The sequence below is a fragment of the Corylus avellana genome, chromosome 2 (genome assembly GCF_965113065.1).
Source record: "Corylus avellana chromosome 2, dhCorAvel1.hap1.2, whole genome shotgun sequence".
In the NCBI taxonomy this organism is placed as follows: Eukaryota; Viridiplantae; Streptophyta; class Magnoliopsida; order Fagales; family Betulaceae; genus Corylus; species Corylus avellana.
Window position 1 is genome coordinate 42,111,464 of NC_142491.1, and position 27,461 is coordinate 42,138,924.

Below are 27,461 nucleotides of genomic sequence, written 5' to 3' on the forward strand. Positions count from 1 at the left end.
AAATGGTTGGAGGGGTATATGTAAGAGAGACGTTAGAGAAACCCTAGGGAATGTGACCGTTGGAGCGTGGAATTTGAAATTTGAATTTGGATTAGGGTTATGGGGGGTGTGACCGTGTGTGGTTATTGATTGGTAAACCAGATTCCGTGGAAGTGTGCGTTATAGACTCATCTGGTCATGATGAGTAAATCAGGGCCATAGATTGGACATCAAGTGGCCATGCTTGCTTCAATGCTGGACTTATGGGAGAGAGACACGTGTCTAATAAATTAACTAGAATTGACAGAGAGGGGGGGGGGGGGGGGGGACAATTTTTATAAGATAAGATTTTATTCCCTAGACGATGAACTGTACCATTTAAGTGTCGTTTGACATAATTAATCTTTCATTTGTGCAAGCACATTTAAAATAGAGGGACGAAATTGAAATGAAGATAGAACCTCATTTAAATTGTTTGCCACACATTATAAAATCTCATTCAAATTGTTTGCCTCACATACAAAATAGGCATCAAATTCAATTTCAACAGTTATGTTTCTGTTTTGACAAAACATTTGTTTTAACTTTTGCAGAGTAACAACTAACTTATTATTTAAATAAAAATAAAAGAGCCATGTTAATGGGGGAAATGCTCCAATATGAAAATAGAGGAGCCATGTTAATGGCCAATATTGTTAGAAGTGAATCTCTGAAGCAAGGGACTTATGCTTAAAGAGGTTGCCAAGTTTATAGCAAATAGTGTTGCTTGCTGCCTTCATGATCACTAATGACAGGAGCAACGTCATCAAAACTCATTTTAATAGTATACACAGTCTGCACTTACACAAATATACACCTATATATCTAGATGATATGCACCGATTATCCGGCTCAGTAAATGTTTAGCTAAAATATTACATTTTTTATTTTAACTACCTATTTTTTCAAAGCATCTACATTCGGCTCAGCATTTTAGCTATTTACTTTCACTATTTCATTTAAATATTATTTATTTATTATTAAAGTTCAAGTGTCATTCAATAACAATTGGCCGAGAGATAATAAAATAAATTTTTACTGAATGAGAGATGATAGAACGGATTGTATATTAATATATGTTATAAATTGTTGAGCTACAGTGCTCAGCAGATTGTTGAGCGCTGCAGCTGCCCAACAATGGCTTGTCTATTGTAGCTAGGCAGACGGGGTGTGTTTTTAGTTACATGGAGCCCAAAGTGAATGCTACTAGAGGGTAGTCAATTGAAGTAGAGAGCAAAGCAACCATGGTAGGTCTAACGGTCTTGGAGCGGATTCGTAGCATAGTATATGTCATGTGGATTTAAAGTTAGAGTAATTCTAAAAAGCATACTTTTATCCTACTACTATCATATCATGCTAATGTAGAAGTATCAATTAACCTTTAGATTTTTTTTAAAAAAAATAATAATGGCTTATTGGCACTACTACGTGAGTGGGGTGAAATAGTGGCATGATAAAAGTGTTTAAAATATTTTTTAAAATATGTGTTTATTACATACTAAGGAAAACATGACAATATTATAAACTAAGTTGAAAGAAATTTGTTTCAAACTATCCAAGTTACAATGTCAAACAAAAAAATGACATGTAGTCATTTTTGTTAGAGATATTTCAGCAAGTATTGTGAGTTTGACACATTGTGACGGTCCATGATAGTTAAGCGAGTATTTTGTAAAGAAAAATGTTATATATCATATTTATATCAGTACACAAATATCTTACAATATAGATATGATAGTCTCAATCAATTATTATTATTTTTAAACAATGAGTGATCCAAAATTTGGTTAGAACTGTCACACCGACGTTGAAATAGTTGCGAAATAAAAATGTAATTTCTAATATTATTATATTGGAAATGAAATGATAATTAGGAAGAAAAAAGTTGGATCCTAATACATAATAGCAGCCAATAATCCAGCCCAGCCCAGTGAGTCGTCAAAGCCCAAAGCCCGTATCACGCGGATTCAGCCCACTCCGCTCAAGTTTCCAAACCCACCAAAAGTTGACCCAACTAACACGGCAGCAACTGAGAGTCAGACCAAGTTGTAGAGAGAGAAACCGAATACCCTTCTAGAGAGAGAGAGATTGAAAACTGAAAGCCCTAGATATGAAAACTAACAAAAATCCCCAATTCTGAATTGAATGGAACCCCTAACCCTAACCCGAATTCCCAGTATTGGATCCTCCGGATACACCAGTTCTCGGACCATCCGCTTCTTCTTCGCCGGTGGCTGAGCCAAACGGAGACTCAGAGAGAGAGAGAGAGAGAGAGAGAGAGAGAGATACAGAGAGAAAGAGAAAGAGAGAAAGAGAAAGAGAAAGAGAGAAAGAGAAAGAGAGAGAGAGATAGACAGATACAGAGAGAGTGAGAAAGAGTCAGAGATATGGAGAGCGAGGGATCAGGCGCGGCAGGGTGCAGCGCGGGATCGATTGTGTGGGTGAGGAGGAGGAACGGGTCGTGGTGGCCGGGGAAGATACTGGGGCCCGAAGAGCTCTCCACTTCGCATCTCACGTCGCCGCGCTCCGGGACTCCGGTCAAGCTTCTCGGAAGGGAGGACGCTAGCGTGTCAGTCTCTCTCTCTCTCTCTCTCTCGATTTTCATCTATTCAAATTTACATTATGGGACTAGATTTTGTGTAAAGATGTAAGATTTTGATGCTGTTAGTGATTTCTGTGCAATTATTGTGGGGTTGATTATTTTATTGGGTACTTGTTCTTTTGATTTTTTGTTAATCACAAATGGGTAAATGGATGTATGAATTTTTGGTAAATGATAGCATCTTGTGCATTTCATAGAATATTCTGTGGTAAAGACTGACTTTTTTTATGCTAGAATTTAATTGGTGAGTGATAATGCTCTTTTGGGTTGGTAGGAACTGTAATGAAGCAAATCTTCATCACTTCGTTCAATAAGGAAAGAGAGAACAAAAAATGAATTGTTTTGAGAAATGGTTGTTGTCTGATGGTGGTTGTGACATTTTTTTGATATGCTTATTTCTTTTATTCGTAAGTTATACACGCAGCTAGTAGATCTTAAAACAGCAATCTCACCATCGACCTTGTTCCATGCATGACCTCACGATACATAATCATTCAGCTACCTGGAAATAGAACAGTTGCCACAAACTATGGACCAAAACCCCATCCTTTGCACATAAAATTTTCAGTTATAATAAAAACATTTTCATCTTATCAAAAACTAAAAAAGAAAAGTAAAGGAGAACATTACTTTTGGGTCTTTTCAAAGAGCAACCAAACTTCATTACTTGGATGTGTTTGGTGTTCTATGGGTAGGAGGGCGACACTTACAATTAACTTGTCAAAATTAGGGTTTTGAATGTCTATATCTAGTTACATTACATGTATGTATGGTTCTGTTCTATTTTCTGGATTTTAATAAACATATTGAGTTTCGGTATAGATTTCTTTTTAAATCATGAACCTTATGTCTTTTTGTCTTTTCTTTTTGTGTGTTCTATTCTTAATTATTTTCTTATATTGTTATTTATCAAAAAAAATCATTTCCTTGTATTTTGTACATTGAGTGATATAGACGGTGAAAGTCACAATGATACTTTTTTTTTTTTTTTTGGGTGAGGATATATTAGTTAGATTCAGTTTATAATGGCTGTTTGTGCTGCTTGTATGGGCAAGTTTGTACTTTATCTTCCTGGTGTGTGATTACTGCCAAATAACCCCCACCCACCCGCTCTATGTGTGTGTATGTGTTTTGACTGCAAGAGCTGGAGACTTGAGGGTTTTCTTTTTTTCTGAGAGAGAGGGAAAGCAGGGGAGAGGGTTTCACTGATGCTGCATGTGGTTAATCTTTTAATACACGGAGAAGGCTTTAACCCTGTATTCTTCTATGATTTACATGTTGCACTGCTTTAGCACAAATTCTTATTGTGGCAGTTCTTTTACCTCTCTTATTTGGTGGTAAATATCCCCTATTGTCTGCATAGCACTTGCCAAACCATGGAATCCTAGCACCTTGAATGGACCTTCCAGTTTTTGTTCTTTTGATTTGTACAAAAAATGTGTTTCAGTGGTTTACTTTGTTTGTCTGATCATTTATTCCCATGACATCTGGTCTAACCAACTGTGTTTCAGCTTTACATTGAATTGTGAAATTTGGATTTTGGGCTAACCAACTCCCAACGGACATGGTAATTAGTAATTCCGAGAAACCCCAAGGAAATTTAACCAAACCTGCCTCCTTTGCCTTGTTTTGCAGTGTCTATTTCGATCCATTTCTGCCTTTCCAGGCACTTGTTCCCATGACATCTGGTCCCCCCTTCCCCATTCTGCATTGCAGTGACCTTATTACCAGGCCTTTTTTTCCCTTTATTTCTTTGTTTCTTCCTTGTGTGTTTTTTTCTTTCAAATGTTCTTTGGTGGTAAAATTGCATACCCTTTATCAAGTTATATTTTCTATAGTTTATGCCATCAGCCTCATATGATAATTTTCTTGTCTTTACTCATGCATAAAATTGATTATTCTTTTTATGCTCATTAGTTTTCTCAATGAAGGGTTTGAAGAGCTTTGACATGTGGTTGGATAGATAAAAGACAGCAAAGTGGCATGCTGATTTCTTTAAGAAGTTACTTGAGATGCTATGTTCTTTATTTATAACAAGTGTTACATAAGCGTTTTTCTTTTTTATTTATAAATTAAAAATGGGGGAACAAAGTCTTATTCTTCACAATATGCCTAGATACTTCTTCTATATTCATGGCTGTTTTTGTTGTACCTTAGTACCTACTCTGATACTTATAAAACTCTTTGGTGGTATTTCTTCTCAGGGATTGGTACAATTTAGAGAAATCCAAGCGAGTGAAGGCATTTAGATGTGGCGAATTTGATGATTGTATTGAAAAAGCTGAGTCCTCCCAAGGCATGCCAATAAAGAAAAGGGAGAAATATGCACGTCGAGAAGATGCTATTCTTCATGCTCTTGAACTTGAGAGGCAACTGTTGGAAAAGCAAGGAAAGTTATGTATAGATTCTGATCGCAGGAACAGTAAATCATCTGGTGATATCAAAAAGGGGTTAGTTACTTCTTCAGAAAGTTTTGGAGATGATAATGGAAAGCTTGGAAATTCCAATTCACATCAAGGTTCTAGCAGGCTTGAAATGTATCATAAGGACAAGACTGTTGGTGGTCTTCTTTCTTCACAGAAAGCTAAAGATGGAAATCAACTGAGTGGGGCAAATGATCATTCTGATATCATACCCCGAATGAGAGATTTGCAAGATTTCGGTCTTAGGATTGCCCCTTCCAAACAGAAGCTTTCATCTTCTGTAGTTTCGAATGGTTCTCGGAAACCTATAGCTGATAATCATGCTGATGCTCTTCCTGGTGGTGGTCATCTTAGCATGGGAAATGCAAGTCATGCAAATGGTAAAAATTCTTTAGAAAAAAGGAAAAGATCACATGAGGGGTTGACTGAGGAATTTTTGGTCAAGAGACGTGATAAGCGACGCCCTCTTATTCAAGTTTTGCAGAGTAGTGCAAAATTAGGAGTCTCTGATTCTTTGCAACCTGACTGTGGTACTGTTTCTACTTCTATTTCAGGAGTGGAGCAGATGGGAGTTACTTCTCGAGCTAAGAGGAGCAGATGTGTCTACGTGACAGCTGAGCATGGTGATTCTTTGGATCACAATGAAACTTCTCCAAGAAAGATTGAGATGTCAGCTTCCCAGTTCGGAATGGGTAACTTTGTTCCTTATCCTGGTTCTTTGATTGAAGAGAACTCTTCTGGTTTTACAGAAGATGTTGAATCTGATTCTTCTGAAACTGATTCTTCTGAATCCGAGTCTGATTCTTCCGAGACGGAACCAGATATGGAAGAAGAGATGACTGTACTATCAGGTTTGAAGTCTTACTATTTTTAATTTCTTGTCTCGTATCCATACTGTGGTTATTATATATCTATCAAAACTTGATTAATCTATGTTGTTTAGTGCTCTACATATTCAAAAGATCACTTGTTTGATGCTTGCTGATGATATATGTCCTGGTTGAAAGATTCGGTGTCTTTTTCTGTTGTTAACTATTAGTCTATTTGGTTCCCCTTGATTAGAGCTTTGGAAATTTATTGCAAGTGATAGATTGATAAAGATAATGACGCCTAGCATGCTCTACCATGGTGGTTGTTGGACTGTCAAGATATTTCCAAGGATTGGTTTTGTATTTATTTCTGAGTTTGATTAAAAAATAAAATCAATAGACTTTGCTGCCTTGATTGAAAGTGAAGAATATTATGTTTGAATGATTATAAAATAAAATCAGCCAGGTAGCAAGTATATTGGAACTATAAAGTGATATCTAGAGTGCTTATAGAAAAAGAAGTTTCGTGGTCACTATCTATTTATCAAAGATGGTCTTTCGTTTTCAGTTGGGGTGTCCTAGTCTTTAATTGTTCTCTATCTATTTATATTTGGAGAATATAAAGGGACATCCATCGCTGCCGTGATGACGCAGTTGAGTGTTCATGGTCATGATGAACGTGTTGGATTTGATTTTATATTCATGTCCTACGGAAAGAATGAGATGGAAGTATAGGATTATTTTGGAGAAGGAAGATTCATCTGCAGGTAAGAATTTGGAATCAGGAAGTTTTATTAATACCAAAAGCTCATATCTTTTTGTTACGAGCAGTTTTTGAGTACTTAGAAGACTTGGTATGGTCTATCTTAAGTAGTTTTCAGTGTCTTACTGGTTATTACTTATCAAAAAAAAGTTTCCAGTGTCTTACTACTGGATTGATTTCCATTATGGCTGCATTTGTTTCCGTCTGTGTTTTGAAATGAAGCTAAATCAAATGGCTGCAATCCCTTTTACCCGGAAGTTCTCTAAGTGGTGGTAATTGATTTTGAGATTTTTTTTTTGTTTTTTTTTTTCTGTATTTTGTTACAGATTTGGTGGATGACTTTGGTCAGCTGCTTCTTTTTCTTTTTCTTGTGTATGTGCATGTGTATGTATACATTGCTAACCTCCTGACTTTCAGGTGGAGGATAGCACTCTATGCATTTTTATTGGACAAAATAACCCTTGGGTATGTTTTTGGCTTTTGTTTTGAGCGAAGATCATGGATTTAGAAGGATGAGACTGATGGGTTGACTAGAAAGGGAGAGGGGCAAAGTATGAGTTGCAGATTGACAAAGAGGAAGGCTAATAAGAAATCTTTTGCAGAATTGCCAAGCTTCCTCTCTGTCAAGTTTTTTTTACTTGAGAGGAGGAGGACATTTTGTTCTACATAAAACTGGAACATGTTATACTACACCTGAAGGTGGGGAGGTTAGTGTGTGTGTGTGTGCGCGTGCTTGCGCACGTGCATGCATGTGCATGTGCGTGTGTCTGAGTGTGTGTGTGTGTGTTGGTGGGGATATGTGGAACTTCTTAATTCTTGAGCTTTTAAGAGAAAACGTTTTGATTGTTAACTTTTTTATTCTCTTGTGTGTGTTGATGGAGATAATATGGAACTTTTTAATTCTTGAGCATGTAAGGGTAAACGTTCGAATTGTTAAACTAGAGAGCGCAAAAATTCACAAGGCCTTCCATTTGTGAACCTGGTGGTTCATCTGTTAAAAAGTTGCAATTGAAAAGATGGTCTATAAACTCTTGGCAGTTTGGGAGTTACAAGTTTTCTTTTGCGATAAATTAGTTCTGGATTTTTTAATGTAATAGACTTTGCTTTAATTTGCTAGGGTTGAAATATTACCACCTGACTCCATAGGTTTTGTTTAGAAATTGGCCATTAGAAGCATTCAAGTATAATCAGAATTTAAGTATTAGGGTTCTGAATATGTTCTACATATTATTTTGGTTAGCAGCAGGGATTTCCTCTGTTGATGTATTGAGACTGCCAATGTAACTCAGATGTTTTTCTCCTCCTATTGTCTCACACTTGGGATCTTATTAATTGTTCTTGAGAGTTATCATGGCTGCTTGCATTCTATTGGATTGTCTGTAGGCCCCTATGATGTGGAAGCATCTTTTGCTTCTTCTTCTTCTTCTTCTTCTTCTTCTTCTGTGATATAATAGCTTGTGATGTATTAAATATGCCTCTTGAGATTTTACTTGATTTTTCTTAGTGGTTTTGATGATTTGGCTATTTCAATTTCTTTCCTCATCAATCTCTAATCTTTATGCCATTTGGATGTTGCTGTACCTACAGAAGCAGAATGGAATGCTCCAGGAAGATCTGAAGCACAAGAACATGGAAGCATGAGTACGGAGGAGCATGATGAGTCAGCATTTTCTGGCGACATGTCTCACCCTTATCTTCATGACCATGTTTCTGCTAATGATGCAGTGTCTAAATGGCGATTGAAAGGTAAAAGGAATATTCGCAATCTTACAAAAAAGCCTGTGGATGCAAGTGATGGAATAGGTTCCATTTACAGAACATATCCTGAAGAGAAGAGAAGTCGTTTGAGCCACAGGACTTTGAGGCAGAGTTTGAGCTTCCGTAGAAGTGATGATTTTGATTATAGTGTTGATGAGGATGATATAAATGAAAGGGATATAGGGACTTCGAGAGTTAGATTGAACAGTAGGCCCTCCTCGACATCAAGAGCTGCATCCAGGGGTCGAAATAGTATTGGTAGTAATTTAGTTGATTGGGAGGACTTGACATGGGAGGATCAGCCTGCTTTGAAAGGATATTGGAACATCAAAGCAGAGCGTTTTGGTCCATATTTTGATGGCCATCGTCAATTTGGTGGGAGGCCGAGATCCATGCTGGTAAATGTGGATTTGAAGGTCCAAGCAAGCTATCAGAAAGAGCCTGTCCCTATTGTTTCTCTGATGAGCAAGTTAAATGGGAAGGCAATTATAGGGCACCCAATTCAAATTGAAGCCCTAGAAGACGGTTCAGCTGAAACTATTCTTTCTACAGTTGATTTTGGCACTGAAGTGCTTAACAGTGAAAATACAGCACTTCAGCCAGCTTGGAGGACTGCAAGGAGGACAGCGAATGTTCGGATCCCACGCCCTCATTTATCATCAGCATTGGATGGTGATGAAGCCACCAGCGATCTTCCCTTTTTAGATCAAGAAAGGAAACCTCCATTAAAGAAATTAAATGCAGGGAGTTTCAGTCACAAGGCAAGCCTGGAGAAGAGTAACCTCCCTTACATTCCTCGGCCTCCAACTGACAGGAAGTTTGTGAAAAAGCTACCAAGGAAAGTAAGCTTATCATCTAGTCAGAAAACTAGAACTCTGTCTTCAATAGCTACTGAACAGAATTTTAGTATCAAGCCTGTACAAGATAGCAATAATTGTCAAATGGATGGGCTGATAAAGCCGGAGTCATCTGGGCCCACCACAGTAGCTTGCATACCCGTTAAATTAGTATTCAGTAGGTTACTCGAGAAGATCAATAGGCCACCGTCAAAAGCAGCTAGTAATGCGGTCTTGTTGAATAGTAATGTGGAGAGAAATCCATCATAGATTACATGTACATTTTCACATGGGAACAATAATCTTATACTGCTAGCACAACAGTTGTTGCTAATTTCTTCTTTCCAAAGAACGCAACCCCAAACTCCAATCCTATTGATTGTCAGCACTGTGGAGGTGAAGATTCTGCTGCCTTTTTGAATAATGAGATGAAGCAGATCATAGAGGGAGAAATCAGATATTGTTAATATAAGGGCCATAACTGTACATTTGTTGGATATGGGTTTCTGAGGAATTGGAGAAAGAAAGCTCTTATTAGCCAGAAACAAGTAGTCAGAACTTATATGGATATAAAATAGGTATTCTGGAAATTTATGTTGACGACTGTATATTTCATTTCTGTACCAGCATATGTACCTACAAGTTTTTTTTTTTTTTTTTTTTTTTTTACTATTTAAAAAAAAAAAATTATAGAAAACCTGGAATAGTGGGGATCAATTTAGGTATATACCCGAATCTGTAATCTTGTTGAGCAATTATCATTGCAGTGAGAGATATGGTGCACTGCTTGGATTTTTTTACTCATGTAAAATAGATATTTCGAGCTCTACTTTTTCTGTAAGGCTGAGCAATGCATACGATGAGGATATACTGAAGTTGAAAGGTTTACTTGTTATGCAAAATAGGTAATGCATGTATTATCTTCTAAGCGGTTCTTGCCAGAGTATCACGATATGTTTGCAAAGTATTTGGGTTATTGAACGAATGTGAGCAGATGTTGCAAAAATGCGATGGCTTAAGAATTTGGGATAAGTTTTAAGGTGAAAGCAACAACACAGGAGGAGGAGGAGGACTAAACTGGTAAAGAGGACCAACATTTTCCGTTAATTATGCTGGTCCAATGATTAGAAGCCGTTTTGTTAGTTAAAAGTCACAACCATCCTCCCTAAATGAACTTTTCTTAATGCCTATTGTCATTTGCTGGATTCTCTCCTTCACATTCATTAACGTGTTTTACAACCCGATTCTCTTACACATGGAGGCCTTATGGTTATCACATGAAAGGATTCCTCTTTGGCATCAAATGACATATAATATATTAGTAATCATAATGCAAATTCCTCTTTATATACCAATAGATTGATTTCTGATCTTCATAACCAACACTCTCTCTCTCTCTCTCTCTCTCTCTCTCTCATGGAGATCAGAGGCTTGCTTTCATGGGGCTTATTTGGAACTTTCCTCCTGATTTCTTCTTATCCTAAGCTCTATTTCTCTCACTCAACCCATGAACTTTCCTCCCAGCTTCTTGCTAGACGCCAATTAAAGACCACTCCTGACAACACAATCCAGCAATATTTGACACCCCACAACACTTTAAGAGCAAAGCTTGGGCTCCCTCCTCTTACATGGAGCAAAAAACTAGCCAATTACGCTTCTTGGTGGGCACACCAACGCCAAGGAGATTGTGCTTTGATTCATTCCAACAGCAACTATGGCGAAAATCTCTTCTGGGGAAGTGGCAAAGATTGGAAACCAGGTGATGCAGTTGAAGCATGGGCTGCCGAAAGAAGTTACTACAACCATAACACCAATTCTTGTACTCAGAACAAAGATTGCCTGCACTATACCCAGATTATTTGGAGGCAAAGCTTCAAGGTTGGCTGCGCAAAAGTCATATGCAGGAGTAAGGACACATTTATCACTTGTAACTATGATCCCCATGGTAATGTGATAGGTCAAAAACCATTTTGATGTGTTGTATATAAGCATATGGGATTCGTCATTTGTTTGGGATATTCACGATTGTTTCATTTCTTTAGGGTAAATGCCTACTTTAGTTGTTGAAGAATACGTGAAATTTAAATTAAATATTGCATTAAAGTTTTCCATTAAATTCATGTTTGCATCAAAACAAATAGAGTGTCTAACATGACAAAAGAATGTAAAATGGGATTCAAGTCTCCCGTTATTCATTGTTTAAAGAAGAAATATGGGTAATAACAAGAGGTTGTGAGAGAGACTCTCCTGCCTGAATAGAGGAGATCTACCCGAGAAGGAGGGCTCCTCAAGTTGGTCCTTTATTCAGGTAGGGGAGCCCCTCTCATATACCATTGTCCAAAGAGGAAATATGGGTAATAACAAGAAGTTGTGAGAGGAGTTCTCCTGTCTGAATAGAGGAGATCTACTCAAGAATGAGGGCTCCTCGAGTTGGTCCTTTACTTAAGTAGGGAAGCCCATCTCACATATCATTGTCCAAAGAGGGATAAGAGGAAGAATCTCCAATTGTAATTGATATGTTCCGGTACTGAATCACCGAATACTACTTTCCTCCACATCAACAACATAGAATTTCTCTACAATTGCCACTACCGAGACCTAGAAAAAACCACAGTTGATGATCAACTCATGAATTACTTTATTTATTTATTTTTTTTTTGTTACTTTGCTTCACCTTGCTGATTTGGAGAGAGAGAGAGAAAGCAAATGTGGAGTATACGTCACTTAATATATATATATATATACTGCAACAGTGACTAAACAAACTAGACACGTGTTGTTATATAATTGATGCTGACATGTCAAGTTAGCATATTCTGTTAACTATTCTCCGAGTAGGAACCTATATATATATATATATATATATATATATATATATATATATATATATATATATATTGCTTTACCCTAAGGAGTGATTAATGACTTTTTTAAACTCCAACTATTTGTCAACACCTAAGGCTCAAACCACATGGACCAAAAATCCATGCATCCCCTTTATTGAACCAGCTTTTAGCACTCCTTTTCAACACCTCGTTTTCGAATCCCTTTACTTCGTATTTCCTTTGAGACATCTTGCTTTGCTCCCGCAGAAAAATTAAGAGACCCCCAGCTTGGCAATGGCATATATGATCAAAAAATTTCATCTTACGTGATGCGCGCACACAGACGGGTGCATGGTAGAAAAATCATAACTTGTTTATAAATACATAAACAAATGCATATTCTTAAGAAAAGACTCATTTTATTTTGGAGAAACTATATTTACCTCCCCCCCAAATCTTTTCTTTTTTTATGGAGCTAATTTAACAACAGGAGCCTAGATTGTGGAAACATTGCATGAAATGTAAAGTCAAGTATTACTTCAAGATAAAAACAGAAATAATTCCAAGGTGGTAAATACCTTTCCCAACCAAATACAACCCTTTAGTATCCCAAACACAGAAATCTTGTTTTCATTTCCTGGTCATGCTACAGTGGCAAAACACTCGGGAATCCACAACCAGGTCTTGACAATGATACATTTCTCTCAGCAAAATATGTTGTCATTTCGATATCTCATTATTTATCATGGTCAGCAACAGCAACAACCACATATAAAGGCAGCAATGAAAGCAAGTTATTTGGTGAAGTACTCAAAAAAAAAAGGGATAGACTTGCAAGTTGAGAATGTGGGGAGGAGTAATGAAACATGAACACCTTGTGTAGGAGCTCTAGAGTTGCTTGGCTTACAACTAGCCTTCCCAAATTGCAAACACAGAAAATAACCACGGGTTAAGGATACTGCAAACCAAACCTACTCACCAACTGCAACAAAAGGTAATCCCCTGATGACAAAAGAAACGCAAGAGCAAAATCAGTAATCATTTCAACCCTCCCTCTCTCTCTCTCTCTCCCCCCTAGTACTAAGAAAACTTCTGAAACTTCTATTTTGCTTGATAATTAAGTCACACACTCTAATGGGATTTGAACCAATGAACTTACTCACTACCATATACTGATGGGGAGTGCAAGCGTCAACTGACCAAAAGGTCACTGACCTGAGACAACTTCCGACACTATGGAAGGAAAAGAATAAAATTGCATTTCTAGGATAAAATTGAAATGAAAATTTTTCAAAAATAGTTTCAAGATGAGTAGTAGTTGAGGTTGACCAATATGGATTTAAATCTAGATTCCTTTAGTACATTCTATACTAGCACTAAGAACAAGCTTACCAGCCGCCGTGTCTTGAGAAATAGTCATTATCCAGCGATATAGCAAGAGCAACAGCTACAGCTCTCTCTGACAGAGTCAGTGGACGGGCAACTTCCAACTCTTGGATCTGCCACCAAAGCCAGCAGATTAAGATTATAAAAATGATTAAATAATAAAGACTTTTTTTTTTTTCTTCTAATGTGGTACTCTACCGCTCTGGCAGGACCAGTCTTGGAGCTGGGATCAGAACTCCCAAACCGGATCACGTACTGACCAGCATCAGTAAAGATCTGCATTTCATCAGATTATAGCTCAAATTAAATTGCCATATCAGTAGATGGTTCCTTTGGCAACCAAAATAAGATCTGATATCTCAAATAAAAATAGAAATGCAAATGATCCTTGACAAAAAAAGCGATATAAACCAGAGGGCTAGATAGAGGCCTCTGAACGATGGAACACAACATGGCATGTGCCAGCTCTGCTTTTAAGATCAGTAACAACTCAGCATCTAGTACTTTGACGAGGACAACTACATAACACATTTCCAATGGTCTAACCGCAACATATGTATCATATTAATTACATCAGATTCACAGTGAGATGCTAATTCCCCTAATATGTTTCAAAATAAAACTTCCAAAACACAGTGCATTCATCCAAGAGCATTGATCTTCACAGCCCAAACATATCTTGTTTATCTCAGTCCTTATTCATTTTTGTAAAGAGATTTATACAAGGTAGTAAATAGAAGGGTGAAAACTTGAATATGGAATATTTTAAAGTGAATAATAGTAAAAAGCAAGGACCATCAAGAACTCTAAATACATAAGGTACACATGGTCTTATGCTTAGTAAGGCAAATAAAAGTTGTGCATTTCAACAATACTCGTGTCTTAAAAACTTAATTCTGAAAAAGGAAATCATTCTTGCATTCAGAACTAGCTCACTATGCTCTATGTGATCTATAAAAAGAAACTCTCACAGCACCACATTTTCGAGTATGTTGTGTGCTGGTTCCCCTCCCATTCCAAGAGATGAAACAATCCATGTTCCAGGCAAGATAAAATTAGATGAAAAATCAAGCTGATATTTCTCCAGATATCTGTGAATATGCCCATAGTGTATATTCTTCAACTTCTCAAAGACTTATATAGTTTGGCATATTGAGAGTTTTTTGGTTTCTTCATTAAATTTGTGCCTATTGTGCGGTGCAACAATTGATTAGCTTAGTCTAGGAACTAATGAAAAAAAAAAAAAAAGATGAAAAACACCGGCTCTTTAAAATGAATGAAACTCCACTGTGAAAAGAGAGACCAAATGGAGCATGAAAACCAACTGCACAGTGAATATTAATGTTTTGAAAAACAAAAAATTAAAACATTAAAAAAAAAAAAAAGAAAAAAGAAAAGAAAAAAGAAAAGAGAAACTACCTCAAAGCCAAAACCCCTCCAGTCACGATCTATCTCGGCAAGCACTTTCCCATCAATGTCTTTCAAAGTAAATGTCCAATTCCAGAATCCAGGATTTTCAACCACAGCAAACTGATTATTCCTGAAAATCAAATGATCTGAGTCTTGGAAATTTAGAAAGAAGCTAGACAGTTCAAACGTTTTTCAACCCGTGATTGACCCATTTATTAAACGGGTCAACCCGTTTATCCCAAACCCTTAACTCTTTAATTTTGTGTCGAGTTTGCGGGTCGAGTCAAAAATTTCCAGCCCTAACTTTTGTTGCCCTTATTCCCAAGGAAGATGGGGTGATAGATATTTAAGAGTTTCGTCCTATTAGTCTTGTGGGTGGCGTCCATAAAATTATCTCTAAGTCCTAACTAGAAGGCTGAAAACGGGGTCGGAAAAGGTTATTTCCAGGTCTCATAATGCTTTTATACAAATTTTAAACTCAGTTCTTATTGCAAATAAATGCCTTGACAGTAAAATTAGATCATGGAATCCAGGTGTGCTTTGTAAATTGGATCTAGAGAAGGCTTATGATCATGTCAATTGTGATTTCATGTTGTATCTGTTAAGGAGATGTGGCTTTGGGGAGAAATGGTGCGATTGAATAGCATATTGCATCTCTACAATGTGTTTCTTTGTGTTGATTAACGAAACTCCAACCGGTTTCTTTAATAGCTCATGGCCTGAGACAGGGGATCTATTCCTTCTACTGTTCGTTGTTGTCATGGAGCATTTGAGTATTATGTTGTCTGCAACTGTGGATGGGAGACTTTTATCAGGTTTTTTGATGGGGTCCAGGAATAACGATGAGCTCCTAGTGTCTCATCTCTTATTTGTGAATGACGCCCTGATTTTTGTGAAGCAAATCCAGATCATCTACTTCATTAGTAGTGTATTTTCTTATGCTTTGAAGCTATCTTGGGGTTGAAAATTAATTTGGCTAAATCATAGTTAGTCTCTGTTGGCGCCACGGAAAATGTTGGAGGCTTGGCTAGTAACCTTGGTTGTAAGGTGTCCTCCTTGCCTATGAAGTACCTAGGTCTTCCATTGGGAGCTTCCTTTAAGGCAAAATCAATATGGGATAATAATAATGAAAAGATGGAAATTTGTTTGGCGGGTTAGAAGAGGCTTTATTTGTCTAAGAATGGTATTGCTTTGATTAAAAGAACTCTTTCCAATTGTGTACTTATTAATTGTCCCTTTTTTCCATCCCTGTTGGAGTTGCTAATTGCATTGAGAAACTTCAGCAAGATTCTTGTGGGGTAGAGTCGATGATGAGTTTAACTTCTAGCTAGTTAGTTGCTCAAAGATTTGTACTTCAATTTCCCCAGGTGTTTCAAGGGTTAGAAACTTGCTTTTGTTTAACCGAGCTCTCTTGAAAAAATGGTTATGGCGGTATGCCACATAGATGGAGGCTTGTGGAGATCAATGGTGGAAGTTAAATATGATAGCATGTGGAGAGAGTGGTGTTCTAAAGCGGTTTTTGGGTCCTAAGGGGTTGGGGTGTGGAAAAACATTATGAAGGGTGGGGGGGTTGTTCTAGATTGGTGAGGTTTGAGGTGGGGAGATGGGTCTAAAATCAAGTTTTGACATGATGTGTAGTATGGACATCAAACCTTGAAGGCAACTTTCTCGTTGTTATTTAGTATTGTTCGCTATAAGGAAGCCTAGGCAAATCATGTGCAATTTTCTAGCGACACTTTACAGTTTAATATCATATCAGTTCATGATTGGGAGGTGGAGGTGGTCACCTTGTTCTTTAATTTTTTGTACTCTTTTAGGTAAATTTAATGGATCCCTTCCAAAAGGCGGACATTCAAGATCATATCTCATTATCATGCTCTTAAACCCTTTCCCCACCCCCCGTGCTGGCTCTCCTTTCCTTGGAAGAGCATTTGGAGAAATAAAGCTCCCTTGAGAGTAGTGTTCTTTGTTTGGACGGAAGCATTAGGAAAGATTTTAACCTTAGATAACCTGAGAAAGAGACACATCATAATGATTGATTGGTGTTGTATGTGAAAGAAGAGCGGGGAATCCATTGATCATCTTATGCTCCATTGCGAAGTAGCTAGAGAGTTGTGGTTATCAGTTTTTGGTCTTTTTGGATAGAGTGGATCATGCCCCAACAAGTAGTGGAGCTGTTGTCTAGTTGGAAAAGTTAGTTTAGTAGCCACTGCAATATAGAAGTCTGAAGGACGGATCCACTGTGCTTAATTTGATGTTTTTGGAGATAACGCAATACTCAAAACTTTGAAGATTGTGAGAGAACAGTGATAGAGTTGAAAGCTATCATATTCAAGTCTCTTCATGTTTGGTTGGCTGCCTACAATAGTTCTCACTTTTCTGATTTTCTAGAATTTTTGAGTTTCTACCGCTACTTAATGGGTTTCTCTTAAATACTCCTTGCACTTATAATAAGATTGAAGTACTTATAAAAAAAGGTAATTTCTAATTGTAGGTTAGTGGTCCTTCAGGAAGTATAAAATATAGCTTCACACTGTAGTTATTGTAAGATTCACACAGTAAAGTCATCTTCCCACAATATTCAAAAGTACTACTTTCTCCCATTCATGGACAACATAGCAAATACTTAAAAAGCTAATTCACTTAGAGTCACTTGCTGACCCAGAAGATCTACCACTCCACAACCATCTATATTATGTGTGTACTTTAACCAAGCACCCCAAATAAAACCGCTGGGCTCCAAACCTCAACTGCAAATAAATTTAAAGGTACTAACCCTGATTTAATAAAGTACTTTGTAAAAAGAGTTCAGAAAATAGCATTACCCCAGATACAAGTCATACACCCTCTTCCAAAGATGCCATCGTCTGTGAACCACACCAACTTCCTAGATAGGAACAGATTTTTGACATCACCGACAGTCAAATTGCTGCTTAACATGCTCAAAACTTCATAGTGTTGCAGTAACAAACAGCATAAACTTCTAATTGCCATACCTTACCATCAATCTCTGTGTAAATTGAGCTGGTTATCCACCAAAAAGGCCTGCGAACCTGAACATGGTAAACAAAAACTTCAAGCCAAAACAGCAACATATCCAAACCATAAGAATCTAAGCCTCACATAGTTCCAAAAGAATAATAAATCTCTACAAAGCCTCACCCTGAAGAGCTCATTACCCATCGAATCAGTTATATAAGCAACAAAAGGGCGCCTTAACCGAAGCAACTGCAAAAGGCAAAACAAGCATTAGCAAGGAGAGTTCTATAAAAAAAATTAAATATCACAAGCATGCAAGCAAAGTAACCAGCATTCCAAAACCCCAAAACAGCAAAGCTTTTAAGAACATCATACATGTAAACTAGTATTCATACTTGCTTAATTATTTCTTATCCCAAAAGTTTAAGCTAACAGAAAATTGTGAACTTAATCATTTAATTAATATTTTAACACTATCCTCACATGTGAGCTCAAGCTCTTACTCAATAAATGAGGCTCAACAAATGGAATATTTAAATAAACGAGTGGTAAACTGTAGAGTCAGGGTTCGCACTTATAACCTCTGCTTTGATACTACGTTAAATCATTACTTACTCAAAAACTTAAGTTAATAGGAAATGGTGAACTTAATCATTTAATTGACATTCCACCACTATTTAAACATACAATAATTTCCAGAATCAACTTAATTAAGTACAGACAAAAGTGTCAATGGTGCCAGCATGTTAAGGGACATGCTATTGATACAAAAAGGTTCTCTGGACCTATCCACCAATTGTCCCAGATCATGGTGTAGATATTAAATTTAAGCCTTCTCGGTTAGTTGAATCGCTTTTGGTACTCAAAAGAGTATTTCAGAACAATTCTGGTTGCAGTTATCAAAACCAGCTTAAAAACAAAACTTTTCTAAATGTAGAACCATTTTTTTTCAGTTCTAAAATTGTTGTTTTTGTGCACTTAGGCACCTCCAACACCATCACTCTCTTTTCTGTCACAACACTACCATACAACAGCTCATGGTTGCCACCTTAACTAACTTCCAACTCCACCAACCAACTTGTTAATCATGATGGAAATGGAAGAAAATGTATGAAAGAAGGAGCTGATTTTCTCTGCTATTCATTCCATATATATAGGAGAAATTATTACAATAGAGAGAAATTCCCTGAGAATGACAGCTGGTACTAGGACACCTATTCTAGACACCTCATTTAAGTTTTCTTCTAGAATAGTAAAACTTATTACAGCATGCATTCTAACACTCCCTCAAGTTGGAGCATACATGTCACATAAGCCCAACTTGGAACAGATAAATTCTAACCGACTCTTACATAATGACTTTGTGAAGATATCAGCAAGTTGGTCCTCAGACTTCACAAATGGTGTGGCTAAATCTCCATTCAATATTTTGTCTCGAACTAAGTGACAATCAACCTCAATGTGCTTGGCCATCTCATGGAATACAGGATTAAAGGTCTTCTCATGTGCTTGGTCTTCTCATGGAATACAGGATTTAGAGGCGTAGAGCAGCTTGGTTATTACAAGATTGTGGGAAAGGTGTAGGTACTGGGAAGCCTATCTCCTGAAGCCAGAAGGAGGTGTTGTAACCAAGTAAGCTCACAAGCAATATGAGCCATCGCTCTATACTTTGCTTTTACACTCGATCAGGCAACTACATTTTGCTTCTTACTTTACCACGTCATGAGATTTCCTTCCAGAAAATCTGTTTTCTTAGTTTAAAAAATTACTCAATGGCAAGCTCTTATTATTATTACTAATTGTGTTTTATTTTTAGGATAGGCTCCTATTGGGATTGAATCTATGACTCACCTTCCACCTCTTGTTTATCTTGCTTATGAAAGTTTGTTGCTTTACTCATTTAATGGCAATCTCTCATTAGTAAAATGGAAAAGGAGATGTTTTTCTTACAAATGAATCATAAATATTTTCATACAAAGCAGTATGGGAAAGGAATCTAACCAAACTTTCGGACAGAATGATATGGGAGTTCCCTTATCAAACACAAATAACACACAGCCCATCCCTTTCAAATTTGGTGTGCAGAGCATACCACCACATCATTCTATCATCATATAATTAGGTAAGGTTTGGCAACTCTACTGGCCTTGAGATTGAATATCTTCTGAATGGATTTTTGCTGCATGCATTATTGTAAAAGGTAATGTTTTATATTATACTGAAAATAGTATAGGCTAAACCAGAGAGTATTTATGCCGATTGAAGTTGCATTTGGTTATGATAGTAAACAATTACTTTTTTCTTTTTCTTTTTTCAATGATCAGATAGCTTCCCATACTTCAAACATATCTTATAGTCAAGTACAGTACCATGTATCCACATCTACATCACATACCTCAATCATACTTATCTGCTAATAACTACTGCATATAATTTATTCTATCACGCCATCATTCAGTAGTATCAATCATAGACAACATACGGAGACCCCATTGTCACAGCTTACACTCATAACGAAGCACACAACACAGAATTCATTTTGCACGAGTTCACAAACACATGCAAAACATCTCTCAGTACCACACACAGTCACTGTCCCACCGAGCACTCACGTCTCTCTCTCTCTCTCATGCACAAAACACACTCGACATAGTTAGAGCAATCACAACTCATATGAACACCCACTCACCCAGCAGAGGAAAAGAGCACATTAAAAGCAGCAAATAGCAGAGACATGTAAAGGGCAGATTGAAAGCCAGTGATACCAACAGCCAGCCAAAATTGAAACCCTAAGCCATTCAAATATAAAACTTTTTTTTTTTTTGATGTCGGGGAACCTCTCCAAGGTAGGGCCCTTCGGACCCACCCTTGCAGAGTAAACCCCGGTTCCGTGCACCAGGGGGTGTGGCCCCAAGGGATTGTTTGCACCCATAAGGTGTTGAACCTTGGACCTTGAAGGGAGCAAACCCTCAAGACCAAGGCCTTCACCACTTGAGCCAACCCCTTGGGGTTATTCAAATATAAAACTCCCCAATCATATTGCAACCAAACCCCATTCAGTCATGAAACACTCATCAAATCAAACCCCAAAATCAAACACCCAAACCAAGCCCCCAAATCAAACCCTAAATCAGTCCCCCAAAGTAAAGCCCCAAAGCAAACCCCAACACACCTTCAAGCAAAACCGAAGCGGAAACGAGAGAGAAGAGTGAAGGAGAAAGGAAAAGAAACAAAAAGATCCTGAAACAGTCATGTAGGGCATGGAAACCGATAAGCTGAAAGAGAAGTGAGAAGTAGAAGAAGGAATGAGAATGAAGGGTTTGAGAAATTCTCAATTTTACTTATGTGTAGAGGTTGGGGTGGTATTCATTTCAGTATTTAATACAAATAGGGATACCAACATCCAAGGAATAGTGCACGCCATTTTTTTCCTTGGAAACCAAATAAGGAATTTTTGGTAGAGACGCCAAACACCACGTTCAGCATTGAATTTATTTATTTTTTGATAAGTAATGAGAATATTATTGAAAAAGCACAAAGGGGCGCAACCCTAATGCAAAAAATATATACAATAGAAACCCCTATGGAATATACAAAGAGCACATATTCAAGAACTCATCTAAAGTCGGGACCACACTACGATGATGATCCAACACCCACAAGTGTAGCATAGAGATCATATTCTTCCTCATTCCATCCACCGAACACTCCTTATCCCCAAACGTTTGTGCATTCCTCTCCCGCCAAATACACCACGTGATGCACAAAGGAACCATCCTCCAAATGACTTTAGAGCTAACCCTACCCCTCCAGCTGATTCCAGCAAGACAGCAAGTCAATGAACCGTTGCGGCATGACCCACTATATACCGAACAAAGTAAAAACATAGTTCCATAACCGAGTAGCCACTTCACAATGAATCAACAGATGATTCATAGGTGCATGAGTTGTGTATTACCAATAAAATAGAAAAAGAAAAAACCTAAAGGAATCCTGATTTAAAGTGGTAGTTTTAATTGACAATGCCATTGTCCACATAATGAGAATGATATGGAAAACAAGTAGGCTTTCCATTTTATATATTGAACTCTATTGTGTACTTTGGGGCACATTACGCTTTTAATGATATGTGTTGATTACTTATTAAAAAAACATATTGAACTTTATTGATTTGCATGTAGACATTAACGTTCGGATGTGCTGACTTGGGTAGTGACCAGAGGGGAAGAATGAGATGAGAATCCTAAGACATATAACATTACTGTCAATAACAAACTGACATCAATTATATGATCCATGATTATAGTGCAACAACAAAGTAGGAATTTAAAATGAGAAGTATAATGTTAAACTACAGACCTGTCTGGAAATGAAATTACTCTGCTCATGAATAAAACCTACAGGCTGCAAAACAACATTGAGTAGCAGGAATTTGCAAATAGTTCCAGATGTAGTGAACCATTTGTTTAAAACACAATTGTGCGTTGCAAAACTTCAGGAAAATAAAAGAAATTAGAATGATTACTCACCGACTGGGGGTAGCACACATCTACTATTGCATACCGGTTTTCCTACATTTCCACCAAATAGAATTGATCACAAAGAGACAACTAGATAAAGAAAATAAAAGAAATAAAAAGAAAATGGAAAATGAAATGCTCAAAAGAGCCGGAGAAAATAGGTCATCAAAACATGCAAACACTCACTTAATAATTAAGGTAACAAGCCTCACTAAACCTAGGCAACTACTCCAGATGGATAATATCAAATAGCAAAAGCAGATACGCATGCAGACAGACAATAAAGGTCACATTTCTGCCCACCATGGTTCCAAAAATTGTTCATTGAAACCAAGCATTTGGCTCTTAGCATCACAGTGCCAACATTCTAAGCTTCAGTTGATGTCTTGTGAATTATGCAAAACATGTGAAACACAACACGCCATAAGTCTAGTTGCAAATGAATGGATCACGTCAGACCATATATATCTCAGATTTGAGGCCAACTATATAAGCAAGATGACCATTAAAGAAATGAAAAATATGTAAGCTCATCAGCCACATATTATAAGCAAAGATAGACTTTAAAAACCGAAAACAAAACTAAAAAAATCAAAGCACAATTAATCAATGATAATTTTTTATTTCCAAGTTAAAAGCTGCAGGGAAATACTTAGAGGAGTTGATCAGATGCTCTGCAAAATCAACATTCTTACCATAAACAGTTAAACACTTCAATCTACTACTTTATTTTAAAGCCAACCGTAAAAACACAATTTTTTTTTTTTAGAAAGGTAATATTTTGGCATCCTAAAAGTATCGTACATAGTTTTACTTTTACATGATATGGATAACCAAATATGCTCCTGAATCTGCATCAAGATGAATGAAAAGAACATAATGATAGGGAAGTTAATTACCTGCTCAAAACCAAGCACAAGATTTGCCCACTCTATATCCCTAGTAATCAGCAAATTGGACCTAGCAAGAAGCGGTGCAACCTGGGCCTAATATATTCACAAAATACCAAGTTAAGACATCTTCAATGTTACATATGGTAGATGAAAAAGATTAGCTATGAACGCGAGAAACTTGAAAAGAACAAGTCCAAACAAAACCAAATGTCACATGACATTTAATCTTGACAATGTGTCTCCAAGATTAGGAGATATTAAATCATTACCTGCCACATAATAAAGGACAAAACTGGAAAAAGTAACAGGCTTTTAGAGAATGGCCAAGTGTTCCAATGTATTTTTCCTATAATTTCCAATTTGTCTCCAAGAATAGCTAAGTCCACACGTGATGGATCATTGTTTGGGGTTCCGTAACCTGCAGTCTTTTCTTTATCATCATCATCATCTTTTTTCTTTCTCTACTTTCTTTACAAGTAACCAAAGTTATGACATTCCCCACCCTCCAAAAAGAAAAACCGAGATTCACCTGAATTTGCCACACGAATTCCTCCTTAATAATATGTAAATTTGTGTTCACAAAGCACATCATCTTTATGGACATACAAAAGGCTTTAGAAGTATGGTCTCATAAATTTAAAAAGCGTCATAAATTTTACAAAATGAAGACAATCTCAGAAGAAATTATCATGGATCAGTTGCTGTTAAATATTTGAAGGCTAATATGTCTTTCCAGCAGCAATTGCTACCTTTCTCTTGCTGCTTGTTTTTCTTTTTCTTTTTCTTTTGTTCTTATAGGGCTTTCTCTAAGCCCCACTCTCCACAAATGCACATTCAGTAATCCAATTTTCAAGAAATAAGCTACAAAAAATTGCAGCAAAAGCACAGTAAAACTGATGCATTCATTAACTGAATAGCTAGTGAAGATTCATATGCACAACAACTATCATGTTTAAGGCTAACTTCTTATAAATAACAATTTGAGAACAAGATTAAAACCCAATCTCACCTCCTCTGGAGATTCTGGCTTCAGAAAACCTGAGACAGATTGGCTGAGAGGTGCTTGAGTCAAAACTGGTTTACCCTGGTCCAAAACATTTTCTTCAGTAAGAGATGTACCCGAATACCATCTCCCATATTGATGTTGGTTATCATATGCAGTCACACCAAATTTTCCATGCTTAACAATTTTTCGTCTTCTTTTTCCCCTAGAATTTTTCATTTTCCTATCGGCAACCCAAAGCTTTACAAGAAAATCCCTATTCAAGTCAGTATCATTTTCAACACTGTGTCCAAATTTGCGCAAACCAGTTGTCGTGCTATGTGACCAAGGAAATTTTTCCTCTAAACAACCAGGTAGCTTAAATCTCCAGACATGAGGTCTTGCTAAGATCAGCCTTTCTTGAAAACCTATAGCCCCACGCCCCAAACCATCTTGCCACAATGATCTTGCCGGAAGACATCCACTTTGAGATTGCAAGTCAGGAAGGATGCCAACCTTCTCAGTGGTAAAAGCACCATTTTGGTTTTTATTTAAAGTATGATACAATGATGACCTCCTTCCAATGGTTTTATTAATTCGGACAAGGCAACGACAACCCTCTGTCCAATTCATCTAATAGAACAGTTGTGCCTGCAGAAATGGAATTGCAAGCTGATAGAACTCCCTGGGTTACAAAAATAAAAATAAAAAATTGAAAAGCACAGTTAAAATATACTGACTAAGTCAGTAAGATTAATACCTCTTCAAATAAAGAATCTAGTGAAGATTGCCAGTTCAGAAAAATTGATCTACAGTTGTTGAAGATTCCTGTCACATATCCCATAATTTTCTCACATTAATCAAGGTGTTCCAAAATTGATTTAAGTGAATTAGCAGCATTCTAATAAAGGTGTTCCATAAAATGGAACCAATAGGATAGAAAAGATGCTTCATATATAAGAATTGCTGTTATGAGAAATGAAACCATTACTGAGGAACCAGCTAAACTACAGAGAGAGAAGGAAAATAAACGATTTCCAAAAACAACAAAGCAAAGAGAAGAAAATAAACTACATGGGACTCCGATAGAGGTAAACAAGTGGAATTAGTATAACAAAGAAGAAACTCCAAACAGTCGAAATCCATGATCCCACATGACATCATGTCAAGAAGAACATAACACATGGAATTAGTATGATAAATACATAAAATGCAGAAAAGGCTAATTTCACATTGGCACATTACATTGGCAAGCATAAATGGCCACAAATATGTAAACTATAACGTATTCCCACATCCAAACGCGTATCAAATCCATGTTCACAATCTATATTTCAACCTATACATACTTGACCTTCTATTGACTTAAGATTGGGAACAATTCCCCGGTACCAAAAACCCCAATTTCATCACCAACAACGAATAAAAAAAAAAAAGAGTAAAAACATTAAATACCAAAAATAAGAAAGAATAAAAGCACGAACTTCTCTCTCTCTCTACAAGTTGGTCGACGTTGGTGTCCAAATGAGCTCTTGACCCTCCACTAACCCAATCAAACACTACCACGCAACTGAAGAATTGAATAATCAATCCTTTTCCTCCATGTTACTAGCAGCCAAACACGGCAGATTTCAAAATTTTCTTTCCTTTTCCGTGATTTTCCTGCAACCAAACATAAGTTAGAGCAAATTCGATAACATCACATGTTGAAGTCACCAAAATCCATACCAACGTTGTATTCAACACAAACACAAGTGAACCAAAAAAGTGTTTTCAGGAAACACATTTTCGCTTTCGAATGCGATAGTTTAAAAGGAGAAAACAGTCAAAACACTCACCGCTCTTCCTTCTTTAACTCTCTGTCTCTGTCTCCGTCTCCCTCCCCTCTTCTCTCCCTTTCGTAATTTCCTTTTAAAATGTTTGGATTTGGTACGGTGATCACGAACGAATGAGACGGTTTGTTCCAATGGCCATCTGCCACGTCAAGGGGAAATAAGTGACCCCACAGGTTTGATAGCGCGGTGAATAGGGGTGTACAAACCGAGCAGTTATGTCAAATAATTAATTAGACTTAAAAGACAACTTAATTAAGGAGTTAATTGGACTTTGGGTCATTAGGGACACCTTGAAGGGCATTTTTTAAATTTTGGATTTCGAAGCTATAGTAGATCAACGCTCGTTGACTTTTTGTTGACCACTGGTTTTTGCTCGCGCATGCCACGTGCAACTCAAAAACCCTGGATAAACAATGCACGAGCGCTTGCACCTTTTAGAGATTTTCTGCAGTGCCCTCAGCTTTTTCTCCCTATTTAAACCTTCTACGCCTTTAAACCTTCATCTCAGCCTCTAAAACCTTTGAAAAACTTGGTTGCTTTGATTCTTGAGTGTGTGAGGTTGTGAGTTTTTTTTAGAAGAATGAAGTGTTCTTTGAGAGTTTGCTTGTTGAGGTAATCACTACGCTCTCTCTCTCTCTCTTTGTGTTTTGTTAAGTTGTTATGCTAGCTTCTTAATTTATGGTAGCTTAGTTGTTAATATATAGGAGTTTTTAGCTTTAATCTCATTTTGAGTCTTTCATTTATGTTTAGGCTTAATCTTATTACTTGGAGACGTTATTGTGATTAGGAGATGATACAAACCATTTATGTAGCTTAAAGACCCGTCGAAAAAAGGCTTGGGAGCACGTTGGACTAAATGAGGATATACCTAAACCTCACTGGCTAAGCGCTCGCCCTAGGGGACGAGAACTCAACCAGAGACGTTCTAGGGAACGTCATCTTGGCCCGACGTTCCGCCACCCCTTTTTTGAGTCTTAGGTTTGTTTTAGTTTGACTTAGGACTAATAGTAGGTTTTTCACAGATTTGAAGAACCCAGATCGTTTGGAGGAATACTCTAAGAACTTGTTCGACCTATGTGAGTTTTAACTCACACAATGCTTGTCATTTATTTTCCCGCATTGAACAACTATTTTGTGTACCAAACATGCATATTTACAACTCTCACGATATACACTTTGTTGCATCATTAACTCTATCATTTGTGAAAATGTGCTACCTAATAAGATAATGACATTGAGATTTGTAAAAGCATGTATGTAAAATACAAACAAGATTGATTGTATCGTATGACATGGTACACCGGTACGTGCGGGATAACAGCCACGGACTTACTATACATGTTAACTTTATGGTCAAATATACGTGTTATTATATAGGCCTTGGATCTAATGGTTGTTTAATGACCGGCGCAGTCTTAATGG

The 27,461-nt window shown here is 37.1% G+C and overlaps 3 protein-coding genes across 6 annotated transcripts; 2 read left to right on the top strand and 1 right to left on the bottom strand.

The window, feature by feature from the left end:
• The first annotated feature begins 2,034 nt into the window (after positions 1 to 2,034).
• LOC132188976 (Tudor/PWWP/MBT superfamily protein) lies at positions 2,035 to 10,097 on the top strand. Of its 2 annotated transcripts, XM_059603444.2 has the most exons (4): positions 2,035 to 2,587; positions 4,825 to 5,423; positions 5,598 to 5,894; positions 8,203 to 10,097. In XM_059603444.2, the coding sequence occupies exons 1-4, from the start codon at positions 2,406 to 2,408 to the stop codon at positions 9,477 to 9,479; spliced, it is 2,355 nt and encodes a 784-aa protein (XP_059459427.2). In that variant the 5' UTR covers positions 2,035 to 2,405; the 3' UTR covers positions 9,480 to 10,097. The 2 variants fall into 2 exon arrangements, with proteins under 2 accessions (XP_059459427.2, XP_059459421.2); XM_059603438.2 differs by having other exon boundaries at positions 4,825 to 5,894.
• A 468-nt stretch (positions 10,098 to 10,565) lies between these two features.
• On the top strand, positions 10,566 to 11,231 carry LOC132167902 (pathogenesis-related protein PRMS). Its single transcript, XM_059578943.2, has one exon. It carries the CDS (start codon positions 10,626 to 10,628, stop codon positions 11,181 to 11,183), a length of 558 nt encoding a protein of 185 aa, XP_059434926.1. The 5' UTR covers positions 10,566 to 10,625; the 3' UTR covers positions 11,184 to 11,231.
• A 1,313-nt stretch (positions 11,232 to 12,544) lies between these two features.
• Positions 12,545 to 26,100, bottom strand: LOC132167862 (scramblase-like protein). Of its 3 annotated transcripts, none has more exons than XM_059578900.2 (14): positions 26,043 to 26,100; positions 25,689 to 25,866; positions 24,965 to 25,032; positions 24,232 to 24,855; positions 23,229 to 23,315; positions 22,339 to 22,380; positions 22,169 to 22,213; positions 17,993 to 18,058; positions 17,827 to 17,883; positions 17,656 to 17,717; positions 14,840 to 14,960; positions 13,619 to 13,696; positions 13,427 to 13,533; positions 12,545 to 13,036 (listed from the first exon to the last, which is right to left on the bottom strand). In XM_059578900.2, exons 4-14 carry the CDS (start codon positions 24,835 to 24,837, stop codon positions 13,006 to 13,008), a joined length of 1,302 nt encoding a protein of 433 aa, XP_059434883.2. In that variant the 5' UTR covers positions 24,838 to 24,855; positions 24,965 to 25,032; positions 25,689 to 25,866; positions 26,043 to 26,100; the 3' UTR covers positions 12,545 to 13,005. The 3 variants fall into 3 exon arrangements, with proteins under 3 accessions (XP_059434883.2, XP_088370159.1, XP_059434884.2); XM_088514033.1 differs by having other exon boundaries at positions 25,660 to 25,866; XM_059578901.2 differs by lacking the exon at positions 26,043 to 26,100 and adding an exon at positions 25,933 to 26,024.
• Positions 26,101 to 27,461: the final 1,361 nt, after the last annotated feature.